General features: G+C 34.0%; 1 protein-coding gene across 1 annotated transcript in view; it reads right to left on the bottom strand.

The window, feature by feature from the left end:
• GALNT13 (polypeptide N-acetylgalactosaminyltransferase 13) overlaps positions 1-26,895 on the bottom strand; it is a 213,279-nt gene that overhangs the window by 52,061 nt on the left and 134,323 nt on the right. Inside the window, exon 5 of the mRNA XM_017853575.1 lies at positions 3,699-3,838. Coding sequence (XP_017709064.1) covers positions 3,699-3,838 — 140 coding nt within the window. The remainder of the gene's footprint in view (positions 1-3,698; positions 3,839-26,895) is intronic.

Raw genomic sequence — 26,895 nt, 5'->3', positions numbered from 1 at the left:
CCTGGAAGCAGCCAGCCTTTCCCAGACACTAAATTGGCTGGCACCTTGATCTTGGACTTCCTAATCTCCAGAACTGTGAGAAATAAATTATTTATAAATTACCCAATCTAAGGTATTTTGGTATAGCAGCCCTAAGGGACTAAGACATAGCTCAAGTTCTTTTTTTATTTGTATTAAATAGAGATGGGTTCTCACTATGTTACCCAGCTGGTCTTGAACTCCTGGCTCAAATCATACTACTGCCTCAGCCACCTGACTAGCTGGGACCACAGGCACATGCCAACACACTCAGCTTCATGCTCTTATTTAATAAAAACATTTTGAATGATTAAAATATAATAAAATCATCTATTTCTCCTTCTAGTTATAAGAAAAAGTGAGCCTTAGTGTTGGACTAGCATGTAATTTTTCCTAACTTCAATAGTTAACTAGCTATGTGACCTACAGGCCAAGCATATAAATTTTCTGTGTGTCAGTTTCCTTACTAATCCTGCAATAATAAAACCTAAGTCATGAAAGTTGTTCTAATTTTTACGTAATTCATCTAAAGCACCTAGAATAACTGTTGGCATAGGAAATCAATAAACGGTAGCTTTAATAATTATAACTGTAACTACTGGTGTGCTACTTTTCTTGCTAGGCATTGGGCTATATGTTTTATGTCTTCAGTCATCACTATAACCCAGTATTATTATCTTTATTCTGTTGACAGAGGTAGTAGAGAGGATACTTAACACCACTCAAAATGAAAACTGTAAGGCTAGGATTTGAACCCTCCTATTCTTGGCTTCAGGGGCTGGAATGTTTTCAATACGCCATACTGCCTCTTTTAGATACTACGAAAGGCTCAATTCCTCTCTTTAAAATCTTTCCATAACGTATTTCTACAGATTAAAATATGGTCACCTGATCCATTGTAGAAGATAACTAATTGGAAATTAGTAGTTTGTACAAAGGAATTTGCCCACACTATATTTTATTTTTACAATTTAGAAAGTGAATTAGGTTTCCTTGATGTAGTGAGGGACAGCATAAAATTGGATTTTTAACTTGGAAGTAAACATCTAGTTCTGTTACAGAGCCCTGAGTCTTTCTCAGGAGTCACCTTGGTGGCCCCAGAGAATTTCCAAAAGTCTTCTTTGCTCATTTCTGTCCTGTTACAGCCCTTGGTCATTCCTCCTTTTAGAAAAAGAAATCGATGTTTACTAATGATTTGGGTCCACTGGCGACAGTGAAAGAAACATTTTATAATAAGAATATAAAACTTCCTTTCTTCTGAGGATACAGTCAGGTTCATCAATGTTCAAACAAATTTTCAATAAAGTGATAAGGATACTACAATATTTTATCAGAGATCTTCAGTGGTTTATAATAACTAACATGCAAGGACTGTTCTATTTTAAAAAGCACTGTCATATGTTTTCTGCATTAAATGTAAATCCCTGTGAGATCAGTGCCAACATGAGGATGTTACATATTTGAAAATGATACCAACAATACCCCCTTGTCCAATTAAAAAAAAAATACTTTGAGGCACAGGACTAAGTGACTAGTCTAAAGTCATACACTTAGAAAGTGGTAACATCAATGTTATTACACATGAAATTTTTCACTACGTTATTCAGATTAAAGTTAAATATATGTAAATCAAGCTCTATAGAGAGATATTTACATGGCTAATAAGGAAGTGGAGACTTGGACAATAGGGCATGAAGATGGCACATAAATCAGTCATTAAAAACGATTCAGCTAGGGCTCCAGTCACTTCAAATATATTTTTTCTTTACTTTTTTCTAGTTAATTGTAAGGTATGTTTATAAAGTTACAGAGCATTAAGGCAGATGACCCAAAAAAGTATTAGATTGTGCCATATAAATTTTCAGATAGTCTACCATTATGACCTACAACAATGGAATTTTAAATCTAAGAACATGATTACTTGATAATTATTTCCGAAGTGCATTATTTATTGGTTTTCTTTTTTTAGATGGAATCTCACTGTAGCCCAGGCTGGAGTGCAGTGGTGCTCTCTCAGCTCACTGCAAGCTCCGCCTATCGAGTTCACGCCATTCTCCTGCCTCAGCCTCTTGACTAGCTGGGACTACATGCACCCGCCACCACGCCCGGCTGTTTTTTTTTTTTTTTGGTATTTTACTAGAGACGGGGTTTCACCGTGTTAGCCAGGATGGTCTCGATCTCCTGACCTTGTGATCCGCCTACCTTGGCCTCCCAACGTGCTGGGATTCCAGGCGAGAGCCACCGCGCCCCATCTATTTATTGCTCTTGAAATGCTTTAATCACAACCAATATTAAAGTAGCTTTGATTCCTATTAAGTGGAAAATTATCCATATGGAGGATATAATTCATAAAGGAAATATAATTCTTATTTTGACCAGTTGAGATATATATATATGATATATAGAAATATATTATATATATTATATATAATCAATCTACGAGATGAATGCAGGATTTTATATGTATCTGTATGTATGAAAATATTATAAATATCTTATACATACATTATATATATGTTTGTATAGTTATAATGAAGTCACTTTTGTATTTTGAGATAAAATATATATGTAGAAAAGAATGGTGCAGATCAATGGTTCTCAGAGTGTCTAAAAAGTCAACACCACTTTTGTTATAGTACCAAGATATTACTTTCAGTTTTCACTTTCACATTCTCCTGAGTATACAAGAGTTTTCTAGAGGCTATTGTAATAGACTGCCTTGTACTGCAATAGATTGAATACTGAAGCACATATGACAATCCAGCTATCTTCTATTAAGACAGACATAAATGCAATTTACAAAATATAATCAATGGTAGTCTCTTATAATTACTTGATTTTGCTTGGAAAAAATATATTTACTTTTCAAAATATGTTATTTACATTAACATGTAATTGCTTATTACATAATGTTTAGTAAAAAATGGGTTTTAAAGTTCTCAATTTTAATTTAAATACAGTAAATATTAATCATAGTTCTAACCCACATGAACAAAAGGTGTTTGGAGTACACAGTAAATTTTAAGAGTGTAAATGACCAAAAGTTTTAGTACTGTTGGAACAAAAAATATTTTTTTGTTCAATCTTAAAATTTCTGCTCANTTGTAATAGACTGCCTTGTACTGCAATAGATTGAATACTGAAGCACATATGACAATCCAGCTATCTTCTATTAAGACAGACATAAATGCAATTTACAAAAATATAATCAATGGTAGTCTCTTATAATTACTTGATTTTGCTTGGAAAAAATATATTTACTTTTCAAAAATATGTTATTTACATTAACATGTAATTGCTTATTACATAATGTTTAGTAAAAAATGGGTTTTAAAGTTCTCAATTTTAATTTAAATACAGTAAATATTAATCATAGTTCTAACCCACATGAACAAAAGGTGTTTGGAGTACACAGTAAATTTTAAGAGTGTAAATGACCAAAAGTTTTAGTACTGTTGGAACAAAAAATATTTTTTTGTTCAATCTTAAAATTTCTGCTCATTTTTATGATTCCTTATGATGAAGACTTTATGGTCCTTGAAATATGAGAAGTTACTTAAAAATAGATCTAATTAAAACTCCCTTACAGCTTTTTCATAACATAAAAAATACTGAGCTCCTTAGAAATTGCTCCATTTGCAAAATATATTTATAACTTAACCGAAATAAATAATTCATACCTCACCAAGTGAGTAATAACGTCTTGGGATCTGGGAGTCCGGATAGATGTTTTCTAGGTACCAAGAAAAGGGCTTACACTTCAGATTTTCTCTTAGTGTTTTTCTGACTGACACATCTCCATAATCCACTTTGACAACACCTGGAATTTTTCAGAGAAACACAAATCAGTTTGTGCTATTTTTGTTTTAGTACTGTTTTACTCCATTTACTTTGCTCTCAGTTTTTTTCTTTATAATTCCAGCAAATTCAATTGCATATGCAGCTGCTACTACACTGGATTTTTACTACCATAGAATTAGTACATTAAATAGATATAAATAACACTTCTCCCATTGGTTATGACTTTTCAAATGTAAATATTTATCACCAAGTACTTGTACTACTTAGATTGAATAATTAACTAAATGTAAATTGGTATTTAGTATCTCATAAAGCTTAACTGAACTGTGTAATATGTCTGTTTCTCCTTAATAAAAAATTCTAGTAGCTCCAATGTTTTTGTTAATATTCATACTTTCCCTAGAGTCACTTATTCACCACCTGTAGATTTTATGAGAAATTTATATAAAATATTCACATAATAGACTGCACATGTATTCTTTTTCTTGAACTTCTATCTAGTTACCATAAACTTATGTTTTATTGATTTATTGAGTTATTCTAAGCTACCCCAGTCCTTGAAAAGCTAGTAAACATGTAAGTGTAAAGAAACTAACAAATAAATGAACAGGAATATATTCACATGTATATATGAAAAATGATTAATTTTATTTCACATAATAGAATATTTGACATTTAAATGAATATTTCCACTGAAAATCATAAAAGAATGTTTTCTAGTTCAGAAATAATAATGCTACTAATTTTATATAAAACATATGACAACTTGATTTGCTCCTTATATTAAAACTGGCATTTGATTGAAAAAACTAATAACTGTGACAATACAGCAATTATTTCTTAGATTATTCTGAAAATATTTCAATGTTTAACTCTCTTCCTTAAGGCCACTATGCAACATGCTGGCACAAAATGGCCTAGTATTTAGGATATTCTATCCCAACCAAGTAACAAAGACAATCAGTTGTTCTCTAAAATAAGACCAAGTGTTTAGACAATCTAAATGTCTGTAACTAATGCCATTACCAAGACACTATTTTCCAAAGCAGCAACACTCTCAAAACTCATCACTCACTAGTTCCAACCCCTTGGCTCTTAAGAATTTTGTGATTTCAAAATTAAATACCATAGTATTATTAGAAAGCATTCTGATCCTGAAGCAGCCAAACCATTTCCTTCCAAGAGAAAATATTGATTTTCCTAGCTGGTGTTTGGATAGAAAACAACAAGGTCTTTGAGGTTTTTAAACAGATAAATATTTGCTTTCAAAATAATTCTATTCAGAACTTCCAATCAGGAATGCAACCTTCAAAATAAGAGGCTTAAAACAATTTAGTATTTACAAAGTAAATCAGTAGAAGAATTTCTCATTATGTTAAGTATTATTGCAGTTGAAATAACTGAATACATAATCCTCAAAATCATATAAAGAGATGTCATTGTGCCTGGCGGGGAGGCGAAACACTGATCTTCAGAGGACTTAATTCAACAGTCAATTTTACTGTTCTGTTTTCATTTTTGAGGTGGGTGGATTTAATTGAGGTGGCTTATTTAATACCAACATCCTCCCTTTTTCATCATGTTAAGATTTGGTAGTTCTGGCTCCGTAATATCTTCCTAGAAGGGTTTCTTTGTGCATGTGTTTTCCAATAAAAATTTATTTATGGACAATGAAATATGAATTTCACACAATTTTCACGTAATGATATATTACTCTTTTGACTTCCCCCCAACTACTTAAAATTAGATCTTGGGTATTTAAAAAGGGAACAGCGAGCTGGTTTTGGCACATGGGTCATAGTAGCCAACCCCTGCTCTAAAAGATAAAGTCCTAGAAGGTTTTTATGAGCAGTTATCTGATTGAAATGAAAATTTAAAGTTTCATTTGCATACCATTTTACATAAGGTCAGAGAAAACATTAATTGTCCACTTAGGATTTGGCAAAAAGTGGCTAGCGGAGAATTATAGAGATGATTGAATAAAGCAAAAGCCTTCTTATCCTGTCACCTCTAAGCCACCCCTTGGCATTTCCACCGCAACTTGCTTTTGTTCTATTCCTAGATAATTATGCTAAATTACCTTTAGAAATGCACAAAGAAATACTGTGGGCTATCTTAACATTTTGGTGAGGATGGCTTTTTCTCTCTGCATCCATATTTTTCTTCTTAGAAGTGAGACATATCAAGAGACAACAGTCCTCACAAACACTCTATGTACTCCCCCATATTTCTCAGGTCGCTGCAGTTAGGCAGGGACATCTAACTGGTCCTGGCCAATACACTGTGAGAAAAAGGGGTTATGTCACTTCTGATTTTAAAGATAGGAAAGGAAGTATGAGAGCTTTCTTTTCCTTTACCACAGGGACTGAAGAGGACTTGTATCCCAGTGGGTGCAGCTACAAAATGGAGAGACTTTTCTTATCCTGTATGATTTAGTGACTGTAGAGCCTGAATTAGATTATTCAGATCCATGGTTTGATACGTAATCTTACTTGTTCCCCAAACTGTTATCTCCAATTCAAACCTCTTCAAAGTAGGTTACTCACATTGTTTACCCAACAATTTTATTGGTATCTATACTAGGCATCTCAAATTTGACAAGTCAAAAATTTGATTCTCCAACTTGCTCCATTTCCAAGGTTCTTCATTTTGGCATCTAGCACAAATATCCACTGATTTTCTCAAGGAAAAACAAGTAATTTTCTTTCCCTCACACATATACATTTTTAACTCATAGGAATTCCTGTTGGCTCTCCTTCACAATATATCCTCAGCCACTCTACTGTTACCATCCTGGTCCTAACTTCTCCCATGTCTTGCTTACACTAGCATTGCAATAGTCTCCTAACTAGCTTGGAAACATTTTAAATTCCTCTACCTATATTTTATTCACTATTGCCTGTTCCTTAGTCAATATATTTAAAATACAAATCAAATCATGTTACTCCCCTGCTCAAAAGTGTACCGTGATTTTCCATAATACTAAGAATAATTGAATGTCTCTTAACCATTGCCTGAAGATCCTTCAGAAAATAGCTCTTGACTAGCTTTTTGAATTCATTTATACTCACTTTGAAACCCGCCCAATTGTCCCATAGAAGTGATGTTTATGTTTTTTTGTTTTTGTTTTTTAATAAACATGAAAGAATGGCCCTCCTGGTCTTGAAACTTGAGTAAATTACATTTGTCTTATCTAAGTTCCTTTCTCAGGAAACCAACCAGATAATATAAAGGAACGGAAACTTACCAGATGACCACGTCTGGACAGTGAGACACCAGACCCCCTCACCTGTCATGACTGCCTAACCACCTGTTTCTTGTTGATCAATTTATCTTCCTTACCCCTCCCTAATTCCTGGTTTCTCATACATGGTTACATTTTTTCCTGCTACATCAACCCCTAATTTTAGTCAGTTGAGGAGATGAATTTGAGACTGATTTCCCATCTCCTTGGCTGCAGCAACCTATTAAAGCCTTCTTCCATGTCAATACTGATTGTCTTGGTGATTGGCTTCTGGTGCAGCAAGCAGCAGGATGTAGACAGAACCCCTGTGTTTCAGTAACATCTTCATTCTAGCCCCATATTTCATTCTTTACATTTCTTCAAACATTCCAAATTCATAATTCATCATAATTCAACAATTCAAGGCTTTATACTTCTCTTTTTTCTGTCTGTAATGGTGTTACCCTGCAACTTTCATGAGTTGTCCTTCACTTGGTCCAAGTCTTTGCTCAAATTTTACTTCTTCAGGTTTATTCTGACCTTACTATCAAAATTGATCCCTTTCTCTCATCTTCCTGGGTCTTTATCCCTCTATCATGCTTAATTTTTTTCCATGGCACTTATTATTATCTGATATCATATTATAGATCACTTTGCTCATTGCCTTCTCAACAAAAACTTTGGATGTGTTATCTCCTTTTTTGAAACATAAGGTATCCTACCTGATAATATCTTACAAGATATTGTGACTACTAAATAACTAATGCCTGGAAAATGCTTAGTACAATGACTAGAATATAATAATTACTTAATACACACTATATATTGCATTGGATAGCTGTTGTTTTGCATGCCTGACATCCATTCTGTCCTCTGGTAAAAGCACTTGAATTTTCTCTGGGAAATCACTCCCACTTCACTTCCAGCTTGGGTGGGGCTGGTTTCATTGCCTTCCCCACTCTTCCAGTTCCATCTGTGGGCACAGACTAAGGCACATCACCAGAAAATCTAGTTAAAATGCAAACTGATTCTGTTGGTCTTGAGTGAGGGCCTTAGGGCCCATATTTCTAACAAGCTCCAAGGGATCCTGCTTATGCTCAGTCCAGATTTTGATTAGCACCCAAAATAACAAGAGCATTCTCTTTCTCAACTTTACACATAACCCAGAAAACAATGACTGACTCAGGAATGGGCAAATAAACCAGTCAGCCTAATAAAAGCATACCCTTGAGAATATACTAGGACTATTAGAAAGTTGAAACTATTTCCTGTGGAACTGGGTAGCTGTATAGATGAGTTAAGCCTGGAGTTTTTGGGACTACCATACAACAAAGGCCTATGAAAGTGACACCAATATAGAAGTAAGATAAATTCACATATGGAAAGATATAAAGTGTGAGAGTAAAACAGAAGACTGACTAAAGATAGAAAGCATAGGCCAAGCCAAGATTAGTAATAGATATTTATTCTGGTCAAGCTCTGTACAAGGGACTTTTCTAGGCACTTGGGATATATCTGTGAACAAAACAAAATTATCTTCCTCCATGGAGTTTATATTCTACTAGAGAAAGACCTAAATAAACAGTACGTACATTAGAAGGTGATACACGCTGTGGCAAAATTTATAAGTTTTAAGGCAAGTCTTTCAATGGGACTTGCAAAACTCATGTAAAGGTTTTGACAATGAAGTAAAGATTCATAATAAGTACCAACAAAAGAGTATTTTAATTAACTCCAGATTTGCAGTTTTCATTAATAGCTAAATGATAAAATTTATGGGTTGCTATATTTTTTAAAATAAGCTGTCTTTTAACGGAATCCAGCTAAATGCCCATCAATGATAGACTGGATAAAGAAAATGTGATATATATACACCATGGAATACTAGGCAGCCACAAAAAAGAACGAGATCATGTCCTTTGCAGGAACATGGATGGAGCTGAAAGCCATTATCCTTGGCAAATTAATACAAGAACAGAAAACCACATACTACGTGCTTTCACTTATAAGTGGGAGCTAACTCATGAGACCATGTGGACACATAGAGGGGAACAATACACACTGTAGTCTATTGGAGGATGGAGGGTGGGAGGAGAGAGAGGATCAGGAAAAATAACTAATGGGTACTAGGGTTAATACCTGGGTGATAAAATAATCTGTAAAAGAAACCTCTTTGACACAAGTTTACTCATGTAACAAATTTGTACATGTACCCCTGAAAAGTAAAAAAAAAAAAAAGAAGCTTTTATTCATAAGTCTATTGCACTATAGTATTAAATTCACTCTTTAGAGAAATCATGTTTTAAATTTTAAATAGATATTAGATGGAAGATCATAATGAAACTGGCCCAATTGTCACATAGAACTGATATTTATGTATTTTATAAAAATAGAAAGTCACTCTCCCAGTCTTAAAACTTGAGAAAATTGTATTTGTCTTATCTGAGTTCTTTTCTTAGGAAACCAACTATCAGGCCACTCAGACATTTTCAAAGAACTGAAACTTACCAGATCACTGCATATGGACAGTGAGACACCAGACCCCCTCACCCATCATGTTGCCTAAACCAGCCAACTGCTTCCTGTTGACTAGCTCCTCTCTAATACCCCTCACTAATTCCTGTTTTCCCTACACATAATTACATTTTTTTTTGCTGCTATACAAATCTCTAATTTTAGTCACTTGAGAATATGGATTTGAGACTGCTCTCCCATCTGCTTGGTTGCAGCACCCAATTAAAACCTTCTTTCCTGTCAATACTCATTGTCTCAGGATTGGATTTCTGTGAGGCAAGCCTTAGACCAAACCCCTGGCATTTCAATGACTATAATTATTTCAGTTAAATTCTTCCCCTAGTAGATGCCTACTAAGTCTAATAGTTCTGTCTCTCTAAAATCAAAGTACCTGAAGAAAGAATACTCTAATTGCATGCTAAAGCTTACAATTTCATGTACAAGAATACATATTGCAGCGTAACTTAAAGGGGAAATTTTTCTTCAATAAATAATGCTTAAGTGGGCACGGTGGCTCATGTCTGTAATCCCAGTACTTTGGGAGGCTGAGGTGGGCAGTTCACTTGAGGCCAGTAGTTCAAGACCAGCGTGGTCAAGATGGTGAAATCCTATCTGTGCTAAAAACACCAAAAAATTAGCTGGTCATGGTGGTGGGTGCCTGTAATCCCAGCTATTTGGGAGGCTGAGGCAGGAGAATCGCTTGAACCCAGGAGGTGGAGGTTTCAGTGAGCCGAGATGGTACTACTATACTCCAGCCTGGGTGACAGAGCAAGACCACATCTCAAAAAACCACACCCCAAAACAAAATAAAACAAAACAAAAGAACGCTTAAGTAAATTCAAGTTATATCTGGTTGACAAAGTACAACTCTTGTATTAAAATAATTATGTCTGTATAAGAATATGGAAAAATATTAATAAGCCAAATGTATGTTTATTATACAGAATAATTAAAATATGTGAAATAATAAGAAAATTGAGATAAAGTCCTTTTTCCTTTAACAGTCAAAACAATGCAGTTGAATATAAATTCTGTTATGTATGTCATATTAATGATATATATTCACATTACAGGAGCAGACCAGTATATACAGTTTAAGCTAATAATTTATTTTTTGTGATATTTTCTAAATTCCAAATAGAAAGTGAACTTTGTTATTTACTCTCAATAATGGTAATTAAGAACTTCATGAATAAGAATCTGCATTTTTCTCCTTTTGAAAATAATAATAACATCATAAGCCATTGTTAATCCAGCTAGCAATTATTGTATTCTATTGCATCTAAATACCAAATCATAAATGGTATTGGGAAAGCTGGAGATCCACATGCAAAAGAAGAAATTAGATCTTATTCTTATCTTACACCAAATATAAAAAATCAAATCAAAATGTATTAACATTTTAAATTTTAAGATCTAAAACTGTAAAAATACTAAAAGAAAACACAGGGAAAATGGTTCATATTTGTCTGAACAAAAATTGTTTCAATTTGACCGTAAAAGCACAGGCAACAAAAGCAAAATGGACAAGTGTGATGGCTTCAAATAAAAAGCTTCTGCACAGCAAAGGAAACAATTAACAAAGTGAAGAGAAAGCCTACTAAATGGAAGAAAATATTTGTAAGCCATGGATCTGATAAGGGATTAAAATCTAAAATATGTGAGAAACTCAAACAACTCAAAAACAAGAGAACACCTGATTAAAAATGGGCAAAGGTTGTGAACAAACATGCGTCAAAAGAAGACATTCAAATGGCCCATAAATACGTGAAAAAAAAATGCTTATATTATTAATCATTAGGAAAGTGCAAATTAAAACCACAATAAGGTATCGCCTCACACCTGTTAGAGTGACTTTTATCAAAAATATAAAATATGTTTTGGAGACGATGTGGAGAAATGGGAATTCTTAGATACTGTTGATGGAAATATAAATTAGTACAGCCATTATAAAAACGGTATGGAGCTTCCTTGTAAAACTAAAAATAGAACTACCACATGATGCTGTAATTCCTCTTCTGGGTTTATATAAAGGAAATGAAATCAATACGTCAAAGGGATATCTGCAGTCACTTGTTCACTGCAGCATTATTCACAATAGCCAAGAAATGGAATCAACCTAAATATATATCAACAGATGAAAAAAGAGAATGTTGTATTCTACACAATGAAGCACTATTTAGCCTTAAAAAGGAAGAAAATCCCATCATTTTGATCATATGAATGAAGCTGGCGGACATTATGCTAAGTGAAATAAACCAGGCACAGAAAAACAAATACCACATGACCTCACTTATGTGTAGAATCTAATACAGTTGTACTCACAGAAGTAAAGAATAGAATTATGGTTACCAGAGGCTATAGGCATGAGGAGGGAGGAATGGGGAGTTGTTAATCAAAGAGTACAAAATTTCAGATAGGAGAAATAGGTTTTGGGATCTATTGCTCATCGGGTGACTATAGTCAACAATGATGCATTGTGCATTTTAAAATAAGTAGGACATTAATTTCTAATGTTTTATCACTAAAAATAATAGGTAAACAAGGTTATGGATATGTTAATTAGCTTGATTTATTTATTCCATACTGTTTGGGTCTGTATATATAATCTCAAAAAATCACATTCTGCCTTATGATTACTGCTAAAACTTCTCAATTAAAAATATGAGTAAGTCCGTAAGTACATAAATAAATACTGTATTGTTTCAGAGGTTTAGGAGATTTCTTGGAATTATCATTGCTGTTTTTAAATTTAAAACTATTCCCTTAATCTACCTTTTTATCTATTCCCTATGTGCATACAAATTACCCAAGCTCATAACTTCTCATTAGAATGTCAGTGGACATAACTACATTAACTGGCTGATGGCCCATTCCAGCTAATAATATATAGTGATTATCTGTTGAATTTATCATTTACTATTATTACTGCAATTTTATTTTAATGGCATAAAAATGAGATAATGAATTTTACAAAATCATAGCTTCTGCACAGAGCTGTCACACAGGAAGTGGATTATCAGACAACTTTCAATTTATTTAACTCTAATATCCACAGTCAAAAGTTAGAGCAGGTCTTGAGACTGAGTTTTCTAGGCAATTACCTCAAACTTCAGTTCGATTTGACAATAAAGATCTCGTATTCAAATGCTTGGTCCAAGATCAATGAGAACATGGAAAACAAAAGTGAGTATTTGCAGTAGCCTTTTAAAATAAAGAACAATTTGATATCCATTGAGGCAAACATAGACTGAACAGTTTGTAGGCTATCAAAATTCTATCTAGAATTAACTTAGTCTAATACATAGCTGTATATTTCAGCATTATTTTGACCTCTATCAAGTCTAAATGAGGATTTGGAATTATGATATTGGTGTTCATTTGAAACTGGCTCAATTGTCCCACAGAACTGATGCTTATCATTTCTTCTGAATAAGCATAAAAACTGACCCTCCCAGTCTTGAAACTTGAGAAAGTTATATTTGTCTTATCTGAGTCCTTTCTCAGAAAACCAACCATCAGGCCACCCAGATAGTATCAAGGAACTGAAACTTACCAGATCACCACATGTGGACAATGAGATGACAGACAACTGACCCATCATGATTGCCTCATTTATCACCTGCTTCCTTTGGATCGACTCCTCTTTATCCCTTCCTCATTCTGTTTTCCCACACACGGTTACATTTTTTTTGCCTGCTATATAAATCCCTGATTTTAGTCAGTTGAGGAGATGAATTTGAGACTATCTCCCATCTCCTCAGCTGCATCACTGATTTCAAGTCTTCTTTCCTGGCAATACTAATTGTCTTGGTGATTGAATTTCTGTGCAGCGAGCAGCAGGACCTAAGACTGAATTTCTGGTGTCTTGGTAAGACATTGAGAGTCAGTACAAAAAAATAGTGACACCAAACTTGTTACTGTACTAGCATTTTGTGCTATGCTGAGGCCTTTGACTATCTTATCATACATGTTGTTGCTATTGTTTGCATTTTGTTTTTATTAGAAATCTCAAGAGTAATTTCTTTTGTGGACTCAGAAGCAGGAAAAGCTGTGTTTGTCCTTAGCAACTGACTCGCTATATCTGACAAACATTGCTAACTTTATAATTGATGAGGTATCCCTGTATATTCTTCCCATGTATCATAAGAATTTAGAATGTAGAAAGCCATACTGAATCATTACTGAAAGAGGACACTCATCTATCCAACCATGGAGTAGTATGGTTTAGCTAGGCACCAGAAGTATTGGAACAACAGATAAAGTATTACTTAAGGGACTTCGTGTTCCAGACTACACAGTAAGCACTTTTGGATACACAGTCTCATTAAGTCAATATAGCATTTCTATCTGTTATCATTGTTTCTTGTTTGAAGGAGGAAAGAATTAAGACTTTGAATGGTTAAATAACTTTATTAAGTATACTTAAGAAAATAGCAGAAGTAGGATCAGATGTTGTTCACTTTTTTCTAATATCAAAATCCATGCTTTTGTTCACTCTACTATAATGAGGTCATTAAACTGGAGAAAGTTTGAAAAACCTATAAAGAGAAATATTTTCCTGGGTACAGAACATGGTAATTATCATCCCTTGAATGACAGGACTCACATGGCAAATTCTCCCTGATCTGACATCAGTGTGATTGATCCAAGATCCCAAACAAACTTGAATTCATAGAAATAAAAAATCAATAATGATATACAATGAGTTACTTTATTGATTTGACAATTAAATACAAACCAGAAGATTTCAGTGTACAATTGACTGATAAACCAAAATATTTCCTAAAGTGCTTTACAAATTGTGTCCCATCCATCACTAGTACTGCAGGAAGCTAGTTAGATATAACTGTTTCTTCAGTTATATGTCACATACTCTCTTATTTGAACCTTTCTGAAATAGTGCTGTTTTATAATCAATGATATCTTACCATTGCTGTTGGTGAGAAAGCAACTTTATTGTAGTCGTCACTGCTTTAGCATGTGCAGATATGTTTTCCCATCTCTAAAATCAGTAGCCAATTGCAGTTTCAGTAGATAATTATGTCCATTTAAATTAAGGGACATTTTAATGCATCTTAATTATTGTTTGAAAAAGCTTCCTTTGATCCCTTCTGGTAAAATTAAAAAAGCACCAAGATAAAAATTTCCTGAATGGTTTCAGGGACTTGAAAAAATATCCCAGGCATAATAATGAAACATGATTTTAAGAAAGCCTGGATTGTCAATCATCTTGATGGCACTGAGAATGACAGTGGGTAGGAAACACACGAACATCGGTTAATTTGCATTGAAAAGTGATTCAAAAGAGTTAACCTGCAAATATAAAGCTGCTTGATCAATTCATTTGCTTATATTTTTATTTTTATATATATACCTGAATGACGTATGATTTAAAAGCTGGTTTTGAATTAGTTAGGTCTAAATGAGTTTCTTTAATAGGGACAAAATAATTCTAGGTAAAAGGAAGTTTTGCATTATAGTTTAACAATTTTTTTCTTAGAGGTGTATAATGGTGATCTTTCAATTGATGGCAGCCTAAATTAGATGAAATATATTTATTCACTAATCATTTCTGATATGCTTATATTTAATGGAAAGAATGAGTAAAAAGTTAAATAGGTTGGTCTTTAAACAGGGACTTAGAAACTTTTACTATGGTAAAGCGCATTATGAATAACTAAAGCATTTTCTAGACTTATTTTCCCCTTTCCAGAATTTGAGACAACAGTGCTCCATTGAAAACATTTTGAGAAATGCACTTTTGTTGTATTTTCTATATTTAACCAAAAATATTAGTTACTAGCAAATTATAAATTGATCCCATTAGAGAACAATCTTTTTGAACAAAACATAATTCCTTCCATGTACTTTTCAAATTCTTCCATTAGTAAGTTTTAATCACAAAGTTTTAATTAAACCAAGGCAATGGTAGCAAACACATATTTGTTGATATGTGTATTTACATTCAGTTCCTAGAATAGTATCTGATGCCAGTAGACATTCTCTAAATATTAGCTGAGCTACTATTTGCAGAGCTCTGTCATGTGCCCTCTCTTCTGTCTTATTCTCTCTCTCTCACATACATGTATGTTTTAGAAATATATCTCTATATATTTGCTTTTATGTCTTAGAATTACTACTTATACTTATTAAAAAGTGATTTGGACTTCTTTAGATATACATTTTATATTACTCTTGTAATATATAAATATAGCTATATAGATAGCAATAAGTTTATGAAAAATCGGCTTCAAAGTATTAGTTGGTCTCATTAATAAAAGAATATCATAAAAGTAATTTTTAATATTTATTAAAGTGCATTGGTCTAGTCTGTATTTAGTCAGCATTCTGTTTTGCAAAGCAGTAAGAAAATCTAATTATGTTTTAAAATTATGAGTTAGTAAAGAAGAAACACAGTATGACCCAGGAAGACTACCGTGAATTGTTGGTACAATTTAGTAACTCAAGGAGCATCGGAGATTATATTATGGTACATGTTAACTCAAACCAAGGAAATAATAACTACAAAATAGTCAATTGTTGACTATCTAGACAGACTGTAAACATAGGGCATACAATTTCTTTTTCAGCAGGAATGTTCTTTATAACATGTATAGATTTCTATTTATACAGTGGTGCTAATAATAGCACCTTTTTCTGAGTGCTACTATGATTATGAAATGAGTTAACATATAAAACACTCAAACAGTACATCATGCATAGTAAATGCTCACTAAATGTTACCCATTATGTCTATTGTTTTCTTGTGGATATGTACCTCAAGAAGCACATCATCTCCTAACAGAAGAGTAGGCTAGCTATTTTCTGGGATCGTGTACTTCTGCTGTGTATCAGATGAATGAAGTGGGAAATCAACCACTTACTCTGGCTCAGATGCCTTTTTAATGAGAAGCATACCATACATCACCTCCAACATGTCTCACAATTGCACTCCTACAGGTATCACTTAAGGTCTTGGCCCAAGGATTTTTCTAACCCCAAAGTACTAATAAACACAACACTTAATGCACCACACGTCTCTGCGCTTGCCATTTCTCCTATCTACATTTGTGTACCAGGGTGATTTTGACGCATAACGCCACATAGTAACAAAGAAAAATACAAATTCCATAACCATAGTCTCTCAGTTAAGACACACTACTAAGAACAGTAGAAACTGATATTAAAAAAAAACAAAAAAAAACAAAAAAAAAAACTGTTTTAAGAGAACATGTGAATTTGTGGATTGAAAGAACAGTTGTAAGAATTATTCATGGCCTGAATCGTGAACCGATTTTCCCCTTCTGTCCTAAACTACTATAAATGAGTAAGCTGGAACAGGCTACAGGAGGATCATTAGTCACCCCCGGGACACTGTGCACTGTTAACTGTGGAACAATCCATGAGCAAAATTTCAATAACCGTGAGTTTGACATATGACTTCGGAGAATGGTAGAGTAACATACTGCTTCTGGGTTTCCCATGCAGTATTTATCCTCTAGCACTGCTCATGTCAAAGAATTGATACTGAAAACAATGTAAAGTTATTTATTGCATACCTAAGTTGCACTTCAAAAACTGAACTTAACACTGCTTGGTATGAGAACTTCTCAGTAATCACTAAATAAGGGTAACATTCAGTCATGATGAAAGCAGGCCAAGCATGTCAGCTGTACTATTGTGATGCTAAAATATTCTTCTACATAATAGTCTAGTTCTCTATTACATAGAGAATTCTAACATGCCTCTTCTTTTTTAGAGCTTTATATTTGTCTCAAGATATCATTGGTCTAGGACTATGCTACCATTTAATTTAACAAACCCTCTGTGTCCATAGAGGGGATTGGGCAGCTGAAGGGGAAGGCAGGATGCCAACATCTTGAAAGGAAACAACATGTGTGTAATGTAGTTTGTTTTCTGGTGAGGTTTTCATTTGTCTAGGGGAAAGGAAAACATTTTGAATTATATCATAGCTGTGGCATTCAAATGCACAAACTCTGAAGAGCATCAGGAGTGTTTCTTAAAATATATGTAATTTACAAATGTTGATTTCAGCTTTTCACATTACTTCTCTTATACTCTAACTTTGCCTGTTGCAAACTATTTGGGCATACTTCAAAATCACTGGTCAAAAGATGAAGGCAGCAGCTGCCAAAAGATTCTGGGGAAAAAATTTCAATACAGTAAAACTTTATTAACAACAGTATAAAATCAAAAAATTGCATCAAAATTCTAACCATTTGCATTAGAAAATGACCTTTCACACATGGAAATATGGAAATATGATTGGACTTGGGTGAAACAGAAAAGCTAAGAAGTGAAAGAGTCCACACTGGAACCTAGGTTTCCTGACTTCCAGGTTAGTGTCCTTAACATCTGCTCCTTCACTCATGTTTTGTCGTGCATCTTGTGTTACACACTGTCCTAGGTGATGGGGATATAATTTTCCACAAAACCTCTATACAGTTTCTTTCCTCATCAGCTTAATTGAGATGTAATAAAATAGCCAACACAAAAATTAACAAATGTGAGATTACAAGTGTATTTGATTGATGTATAGAGAATAAATGCAAAGAACAGGCAACTGATTCACTGGTGGTCAGGAAGGGGTGGTCAGGGAAGACTTCTCTGAGGAAAGTGATCTTTGAGCTGAGATATAAAGGTAGGAGAGATGAGATAGAGAAGAGTGGGTGGGCATTACAGGAAGTGCCTCCTGGTTTAATTGTTTGGGAATATATTGATAAAAAGTGGTTTTTATTTGGCTGTTTCCAAAGACTGTTTACTTGTTTGGTTCCGCATTATTTTCTGACTAAATAAGAAAACTCTAAAAGCAGACTCTAAAAAGGCTTACTATTACCCCTACTTCCTGATATTCACGTCTAGGTGTGACTCCTTGCCCTTGCGTGTAGGTAGAACCTATGACTTGCTTCTAATCCAGAAAATAGGACAAAAATGATGAGGTGTCACTTTGATGATTACATTACATCTTGTTAGCAGGAACTCTATTTACTCTCTGCATTTCTGGCATTGGTGAAGCAAACTGCCATGTTGTAGGCTACCCTATGGAGAGGGCCACATAAGAAAATGCTGGCAAACAGACAAGGAACTACAGGTTTCAGCCTGATAATCTTCAAGGAACTAAATTCTGACATGTAAAATTGGAAGCAGACTCTTCCCCAGTTGAGCCACGAGATGAGACTGCAGCCCCTGTCAACACATTAATTGCAGGCATGTAAGAGACCCTGAAGCAGGGGCCACAGCTAGGCCATCCCTGGACTCTTGAGAAATAATAAATATGTCTGGATTTCAGCCACTAAGTTTGTGGCAATTTAGTACACATATTTGTAGATACTGATAGATAATACGTTGCCCCTTTGTGTCTTCAGATTTCATCTGGAATGTCTTGATGCTGATAGCATTAAGTCCTTTTTCATCTTATGAAAATCTCAGAAAATGAAGAGAAAATTCTGGAAGTATGACTATAAAGTTGTTTAAATCATCATTTAATTTCTTTATATATCAAAAATATTTTAAGAGTTGAACTTTTGGAAATATTAACACAACTATTTAAGGCTACATAAAAAATAATATGCTATCACCTTTTACCAAAATGTCATCCTAGAGTCTAAAAAGCATTAGGCAGAAAACCATGAAGCAATGGAGACTTAGATTCTTCATTTCATTCATGTGAATGATCCCTCTGAGTATGAATTTCAGGTACATCATATGCTAGCTATATGACCCCTTAATAAGTTGCTTTACTCTTGAAGGGTAAAACAGATATAATTTTTACTACTTCATGGGATTATTATGAGGAAATAAATAGAATGATGTATACAAAGTATTTGGCACAGTGACAGTTAAAGAATGTTTACTCTTGTGTCCAAAAACTAATACATTTTGTTCAGTTATATAAACTTTACAGTAAAGTATTTCATAATCTAATAACCGGTTACTGTCTTACTTATTCCACTTTTGAATTTTAGATATAAATAGAAATATATAAGTTTAATTTTATTCCTTCTGCTAGATTAAAAAAATTTGAAAGTAATTTTCACTGATTTTAGTCATGGATTAAGATATTTGCTACTTCACATAACAGTCATTAAGGTAAGTGTTTTATTAATATTTTCATGGGGTTCAGTAATCTTAATTCCTTTAATCTTTTTAAATGTAATACTTAATTTTGAATATTTTTCCTGCCCAGGATTCAGTATTTACTGAGTTAAGAGTTACTCTGCAGGGCAGTGTTGCAGAATTCATCGTAAATTTTAACAGCATTAAAACTGTACAGTTACTACATAGTATATAGATTTCTGTTTGACAATAAACCAATGCAGAGTTTCAATATTTAAGAACACAGACATTATAGGACTACTCATTAATTATTAAAACATCAGTATGTTTTTACATTTTAAGTAGTTTCTAGATAATTTACTTTTAAAGTTTATTTTAAATACGTAACATGAGAATTCAATGGCCTTCTAAGGAATTGAATAGGTAGGAGACTATTAGACAATGTTAACAGACCAAAAATGAATCACTTTGAAATTATTTGCACTTAAGCAATATCTTAATTTTCACTCACAGCTTCATAACCATGATCTCTACTATTAAAGACAGTCTGTAGTAAGATTAAGAAAATGTTAAGAATATTTGAAAAAACCTGGTTTATGAAATCTAGTTTAAGGCTCTAAAAAAAAGTAGAGAAAGCTACATAGTATTTTGCAAGGTGAGTTTATTTTATTAAGACATATTGTTAGTCCTTAGTCAATATGACATGTCTTTATCATATGAAAATACAAAATTTTTAACCGTTTTACTAAGATGAGCGAATGACATAACATTTAGGGTTTTTTTTTTTTTTAAATATCATAGTTAATGTAGTTTTGTTTTCTGCTTTAAAAGGGCTAGGCATCATTTATTAAGCACACATTACGTATTTCTAGCCACATATTCTATGTCCTCTGAAATTACTGCCGTTATTATGGTTTCATTTTACGTAGCATAACAGGAAATTTCCTTGAGACTGGGCCTGAAACATTTTAAAGTCACAGTTTATCAAATTTTAAATGAAGAGAAGAGTCTTGACAATCCAAGCCAAAGTACAGGCATCATGACAAAATGGTACAGATCAATTGTTCAGAGAAAATTATCTTTAAAAATGTTTATATTATTTCCATTGACACATTGTAATTGTAAATACTTATGAGGTACTATTTGATGTTTTGATACTATATATGTGGTATAATGATCAAATCAGGGTTAATCTCACTCATATGTGGAATTAAAAAAAAAAAGATTTAATATAATAGAAGCAGAGCCGAAGAGTTGATACCAGAGGATCAGGAGGGGAGGAATGTGAGAGGTTGGTCAATGGGTACAAAGAAAAATTATCTGTGACTTAAACATTCATATTTGATACACACTTTTGTAAGATAGCACACTGTTGCAACCAATCTGTGGTCTGCATTGTTAAACATAGGCAGAATAAAATGCAATTGTGTACATGTGTAAACTATATTAAATTAGTTGCCTACAACAGAGAAGATGGATAATGGTTTTGAAATATATTTCCTAGAGCTCAAGCATTTCGTAAGAGCAGGAGGTGTGGAAATAAGTCATTCTCTCTAACTTAAAATATTAGTTACATATTTCCTTATTGTCTCAAGTGAAGGCACAAGGCTGCACATCTCAAATCATTCCTAAGATAGTCAGCCAAGGAGTCTCAGTAACGTTTGTGATAAATGATCAATTCTTAATCTGAATATTGAGCAAGTATAGCAGAACAACCTCCTTCTGCGATCCCAGTGAAACTTTTGAATGTGGGTTGTACTTAAATGTGGTGTGTAAGTGTGGGTCTCCCTTATAGAGAATTGGCATTTTCTGTGTTCGTTCTCCAGATAGGGAACTTAAGGTAAAATAATCTGTGCGTCTGAAATTTGAATAGCATGTATGAGGTTGGGGGCCCTCCATAAGGACAGGGGTCATACAAATGTAGTCACAAGAAGGCGGCCAAGATAATCCGGCCAAAAAAGAATGCACTCCAAAAGGGTGGCATGTCTTTAGAGATTGAGCTTTGATTTCCTCTAGGTCACAGCATATGATCAAAACACTAAACTCTTTCTGTGAAGCCTTCTCTGACTACCCTATCTAAAATGACTTTGCTTCTTCACCCAGTTCCTATTCATGATCTATTAATTTCCTCAGCTACTATCATAATCTATCTTATTTATTGTCTGTCTTCATACTAGAAGGTAAGTACAATGAAGAAAAAATATTTTATCTATTTCATGTACTTCTAGATCTCTAGGACCTACAGGAGTGCCTGGGATATATTAGATAATAAATGATGAATGAATGAACTATTATTTTTAAGTCAGATTAACTACACCTATGTAACTTTTCATTTTTATTTCCTTTGTGCTCTCCCCTAGGCTTTAGTAAAGTCTCATTTCAATAATTTGAGGTGAATGTATGGACTAAAGCCTATGAGTGGTTATTCCTTTATTGTTATATTTAGAAGTTCTGGGCTTGGTTTAGCTAGAGGAACAAATGCAAAGAAAAGGCTAATTCCTCCCTCCCTCCCTCCTAGCCTGCCTGCCTTCTTTCCATCCTCTCTTATCCTTCTTTCTTCTGTAAACACCAAGAAATTTTCACTTGTAAAAATGAAATAAACATTTCCATTGTCAATCAGCATGGGCCATAAATATGTGAAAAAGGTTGGTCACAAAAAAGACAATAAACAGAACCCAGACAACCCAAAGAGAAGATACCACTGAGTGAAAATATTTAGGTCCTTATCAAAGAGGAATTATCATATTATCTTCTGTAATTTACTATTTGTTGTATATACTTACCAAGCTAATATATATTTAAATATGAACAATTTACATTGCCTATTATTCTCAGCACATCATTTCACTGTTTTCAAAAGTACTATTTTAGGTAATCCTGCAGGTAGAATTATAAATATATATCTGAGCTAGGTAGATCCTAACATTGTATTATATTCCAGGTCCTGCTGCTAAGAATATTCAAAATAAATTCTACAGTAACCCTGACAAAAATCTGCTTTAGCAAGACCATCTTTTCTAGGTGTGGGATTATATATTTACTAATTTATAAAGGAAGGAATAAAGCTGTAGAGAACGCATCTGCAAATCCTTAGATATTTTATAGTTTAGGGGCAAGTCTTAAGATTTTCTGCTTTATTTCTTCAACCTCACTTTATAGAAACATGGAAAACCCACGAATATTACTGTCCTAGATATTGAGTTTGAATTAAAAAAAAATTCTCATGATTTTAAATTTTGTCCTTTTGCCATAATATTCTCATAGTTATAAGTTGACACTATTAACATGTAATTTGCTTGTTTTCTTTGGTATAAAAGGTAGTCAGTATAATTTTGATATTTTGACTTTTATATAAATTTAAGAGATTTCACTAAGACTCAGACACTAAAATATTGTACTCTGTGTACTTTTAAAATTTTTATTAACTAAATTTGTTTTAAATAAAAGTATTAAATTCTTACATTCTTTTAAAACATCTACCTGCTGGAAAAAAAGATTTTTTATGTGCTGACTTGAAAAAACATTATAGGAAAGAAATACAAGATTTAGCTCGAATGTATCCCGTCTACAAAATATGCCCAGGAACAGACCCGTATTCTTATCTGACTATCTAATACAACATATTAGCAAAAATATATGTCATTAAACAGAATTAGCTGAACTCAAAATAGGGGGACTCTAATGAAGATGAGATTTGCGGCCGGGCGCGGTGGCTCATGCCTGGAATCCCAGCACTTTGGGAGGCCGAGGCAGGCATATCATGAGGAGAGGAGATAGAGACCATCCTGGCTAACACGGTAAACCCCGTCTCTACTAAAAATACAAAAAAATTAGCCGGGCATGGTGGTGGGCGCCTGTAGTCCCAGCTATTTGGGAGGCTGAGGCAGGAGAATGGCGTGAACCTAGGAGGCGGAGCTTGCAGTGAGCCGAGGTGGCACCACTGCACTCCAGCCTGGGCCACAGAGTGAGATTCCCTCTCAAAAAAAAAAAAAAAAAAAAAAAAAAAAAAAAAGATGAGATTTGTTCATTAAAACAATTTTTAGAAAGGAAAAAAAGTGAGGTGACTGAAACACCCCATTCTTTTTCAACCATCTTCATATTCCAGTTAAAGCTATGTTTATTATGGATTTTCTTAACAAACAGAATGTCTTTGTTGGGTATTTAACTGCTCCATGTAATTGTTTCCAAATGAAAAGAAGGGCAAATTATATATTCCTTTCGACTCCCTTTTGTGATATAATGTGGGTTTTGTATTTTGTAAAAGCTGAATGTATTCAGTAACAACTAGATTCTTCCAATAAAATGTATTTTAAAAGAATTGCAAAACATCTAAATGAACATATCAGGTTATGCGGTTATGCATTGCCAGCACAAAAGGAAATCTGATGTGGATTCTCATAGTCTTTATTACTCAAAGCATCCAGTAGATGGAAGCCTTTCCCTTTTAAAACTTAAAGCTGCTTCAAAACCATGCATGCAGTCGGATTTGCTCTTCCCTCGGTGGAAAAAAACAGTCGCTCTCCTAAGAGTATATCAGAAAGACCACAATTTGCGTGACTTGTAAGTGGTTTGAAAATTGCATTATTAAAGTCAAGTTGTTTTGACCCCCATGAAGTGAATGAGAATGGGAAGAATAAATTGATTCCTGAATCTAGTCTCTTGGTGGCTGCATGGGTTTGTTTGTCTTCCTGCATTAGTGTCCACGTCCTTGTTCCCCTTTTTCAGTGATAAATTTCCCAGGCTAGTGGTTACATCTCTATCCGTCCATTATTGTTCCTTGGCAGCAAGTGCCCGATGAGCAGAGAAGGACATTCTAAATTAGATCCTCCTGGAATGAGCAAAGGAAAGTAGCCCAGGGTTTTTCCGGAGGGTGATGCTAAAGTGCAGACTGACTGTTTCCTCCTTGTTCCTATGTATAGTTCTATCTTTTTATGTTGAGCCTGTCCTCTCTGTCTTCTTACCAGTCTTAAGAATTTTTTCTGGCCGGGCGCGGTGGCTCACGCCTGCAATTCCAGCACTTTGGGAGGCCGAGGCTGGCAGATCACGAGGCCAGGAGATCGAGACCATCCTGGCTAACATGGTGAAACCCCGCCTCTACTAAAAAATACAAAAAATTAGCCGGGCGTGGTGGCGGGCACCTGTAGTCCCAGCTACTTGGGAGGCTGAGGCAGGAGAATGGCGTGCACCCGGGAGGCAGAGCTTGCAGTGAGCTGAGATCGTGCCACCGCACTCTATCCTTGGCGACAGAGCAAGACTCCTTCTCAAAAAAACAAAACAAAACCAAAACAAACAAAAAAATTATTTCTGTGAACAACTAGAGATTGTATTTACATTTCCCTGTCCAGGAAATGAATGACTGTATTCTAAATAACTGATCAGACTTAATCATTGCGGTTAATTAAATCACTATCTATGTGATTGGTTATTTAGCTCATTGTCTTTTTGAAAGATATTTAAAACAAGGGTAGTTAAAAAAACAAAAATCTGGGCTCATAGCATTTCAAAGTACAGTATAAGCTGGTTTTGTCAGTTCAAACCTCAATATGGAATCAACACTCCATCAGGGAAGCCACACTTCTCTTTAACTGCAAAAAGGGCAGTTGAATGATGTTTGCATGTGTTTACAAGTCGTAACTAATGAAACAATGTGCAATGACAACCTCTGCTGGTATAGCTAGAGTACTTGAAATCAACTTTACATACTTGCCACTGAACTGCATCATAATTAGGTAGGTAATGGTTCTCCCATCCTTTTTTTCCTTACTCAATTCTGAAGTTTATAGTTCAGCTTTAATTTAGAGCCTTATCTCTGGTAATGGCTTCTAACTCTTCCAACAGCTCATTGGTTTTCCTTGTACTAAACAAGAGCCATCAGCTCACGTTTCATTGAAAACTCATTTAACTGTCTCCCCATATGCTTTTAAGGAATAAAAGGCAATAATGCTCAGTTAAGATTTGAAAAACAACAACTACCACAACTTCTCCAGATTAATAATATATAAGTATTCCTTCTTCAATAAAAGGAGAGCTAGATAAAATATCTGAATGATGTTTACTAAATATTAGAAATTCACCCTATATCTCAATGGCTTTCAGCAATACAGGTAATAAAATCATATTACCAATTTGCAAAATGGAGCTTTCAGTCTCCCAGTCACATCAATTCTATACTGCACAAGAGTGAAGAAGGAAGGAAATCGGGAAAGGAAGAAGGCTGGGAGTAAAGACAGTACTTCGTGTTACACTTGGTGAACTGTTTCAGTTGACAAGTCTGAAGGAGGCACTCACAAGTCTGAAGCAGGCTTTGAGGAATTGTAGCAAATTTTGAACACAACTTGACCTTCACATCTTGAGACCAAAAAATGGCACTCAACTATGAAATCTTAAATGAAATAAAGCAAAACAAACAAAACCCACAGAGCTCTGAGTATCTTTGTAATTGTTCACACTCTGTAAGAATCTTTAAAAGTCCTTAAAACAGTACTCCTGCCACACCTGTAAGCGGCTATTACAAGTCCAAGGGAAGACTTGTGCCCAATATGGGAAAATGTTTGTTGTTACTATTCTGCAGTCAAAACTTGATTGTCATTTGACTTAATGATGATATAAGTAAAGGCAATATAAAAAAGCAGTGGAAACATGGGATGCTGTTTTATTTTAAAAGCAGGTCTGTTTTTTATACAAGATCTTTTGAGGGCAAAAAGTCCAGTGATGAAGTTATCTGTTCTATCCCTTACTGTCTATATGGTCTTCAACAAATAATACATCTTTTGGACATCATTTTTCTTAGCAGATTGAAGGTCTGAACTAGACAATCAGCTCTCAAGTTTTTGAATTTAAAATTATCTTCAAGGTTTTGAATGATCAAGACATGGACAGACAGAATCAAAGATGAAGGGAACAGAAAATCCTGGTGCCATTATGATTCAAGCCTCAATTTAAATGGTCAGTACATATATATAATACAACCTCAGTTTTGTTATAATATTTCTTATACTTAATTTGGTTACTAGCACAACTAAACGCAATGTATTTTTTCTTTTTTAATAGTGTACCAGATGTCTTAATCTCAGCATCTGGAATAAATAAGTGTTGAAGGTTTACCATAAAATGTATGAAAACTGAGGAAATATTTTGCATGATTCATTTTTTATATGTTTCCATTACTCTAATTGATTTTGACATTAAAATACTTATTAAAACATTTTGACTTTTTAAAACCAAAATATAATTTCAGTTATCTTAGCTCCTAGGAATAG

Source organism: Rhinopithecus bieti, unplaced genomic scaffold (genome assembly GCF_001698545.2).
Source record: "Rhinopithecus bieti isolate Rb0 unplaced genomic scaffold, ASM169854v2 scaffold_36904, whole genome shotgun sequence".
NCBI lineage: Eukaryota > Metazoa > Chordata > Mammalia > Primates > Cercopithecidae > Rhinopithecus > Rhinopithecus bieti.
Note: the sequence above shows the minus strand (reverse complement) of the source record. Positions and strands in the feature narration are given on the sequence as shown.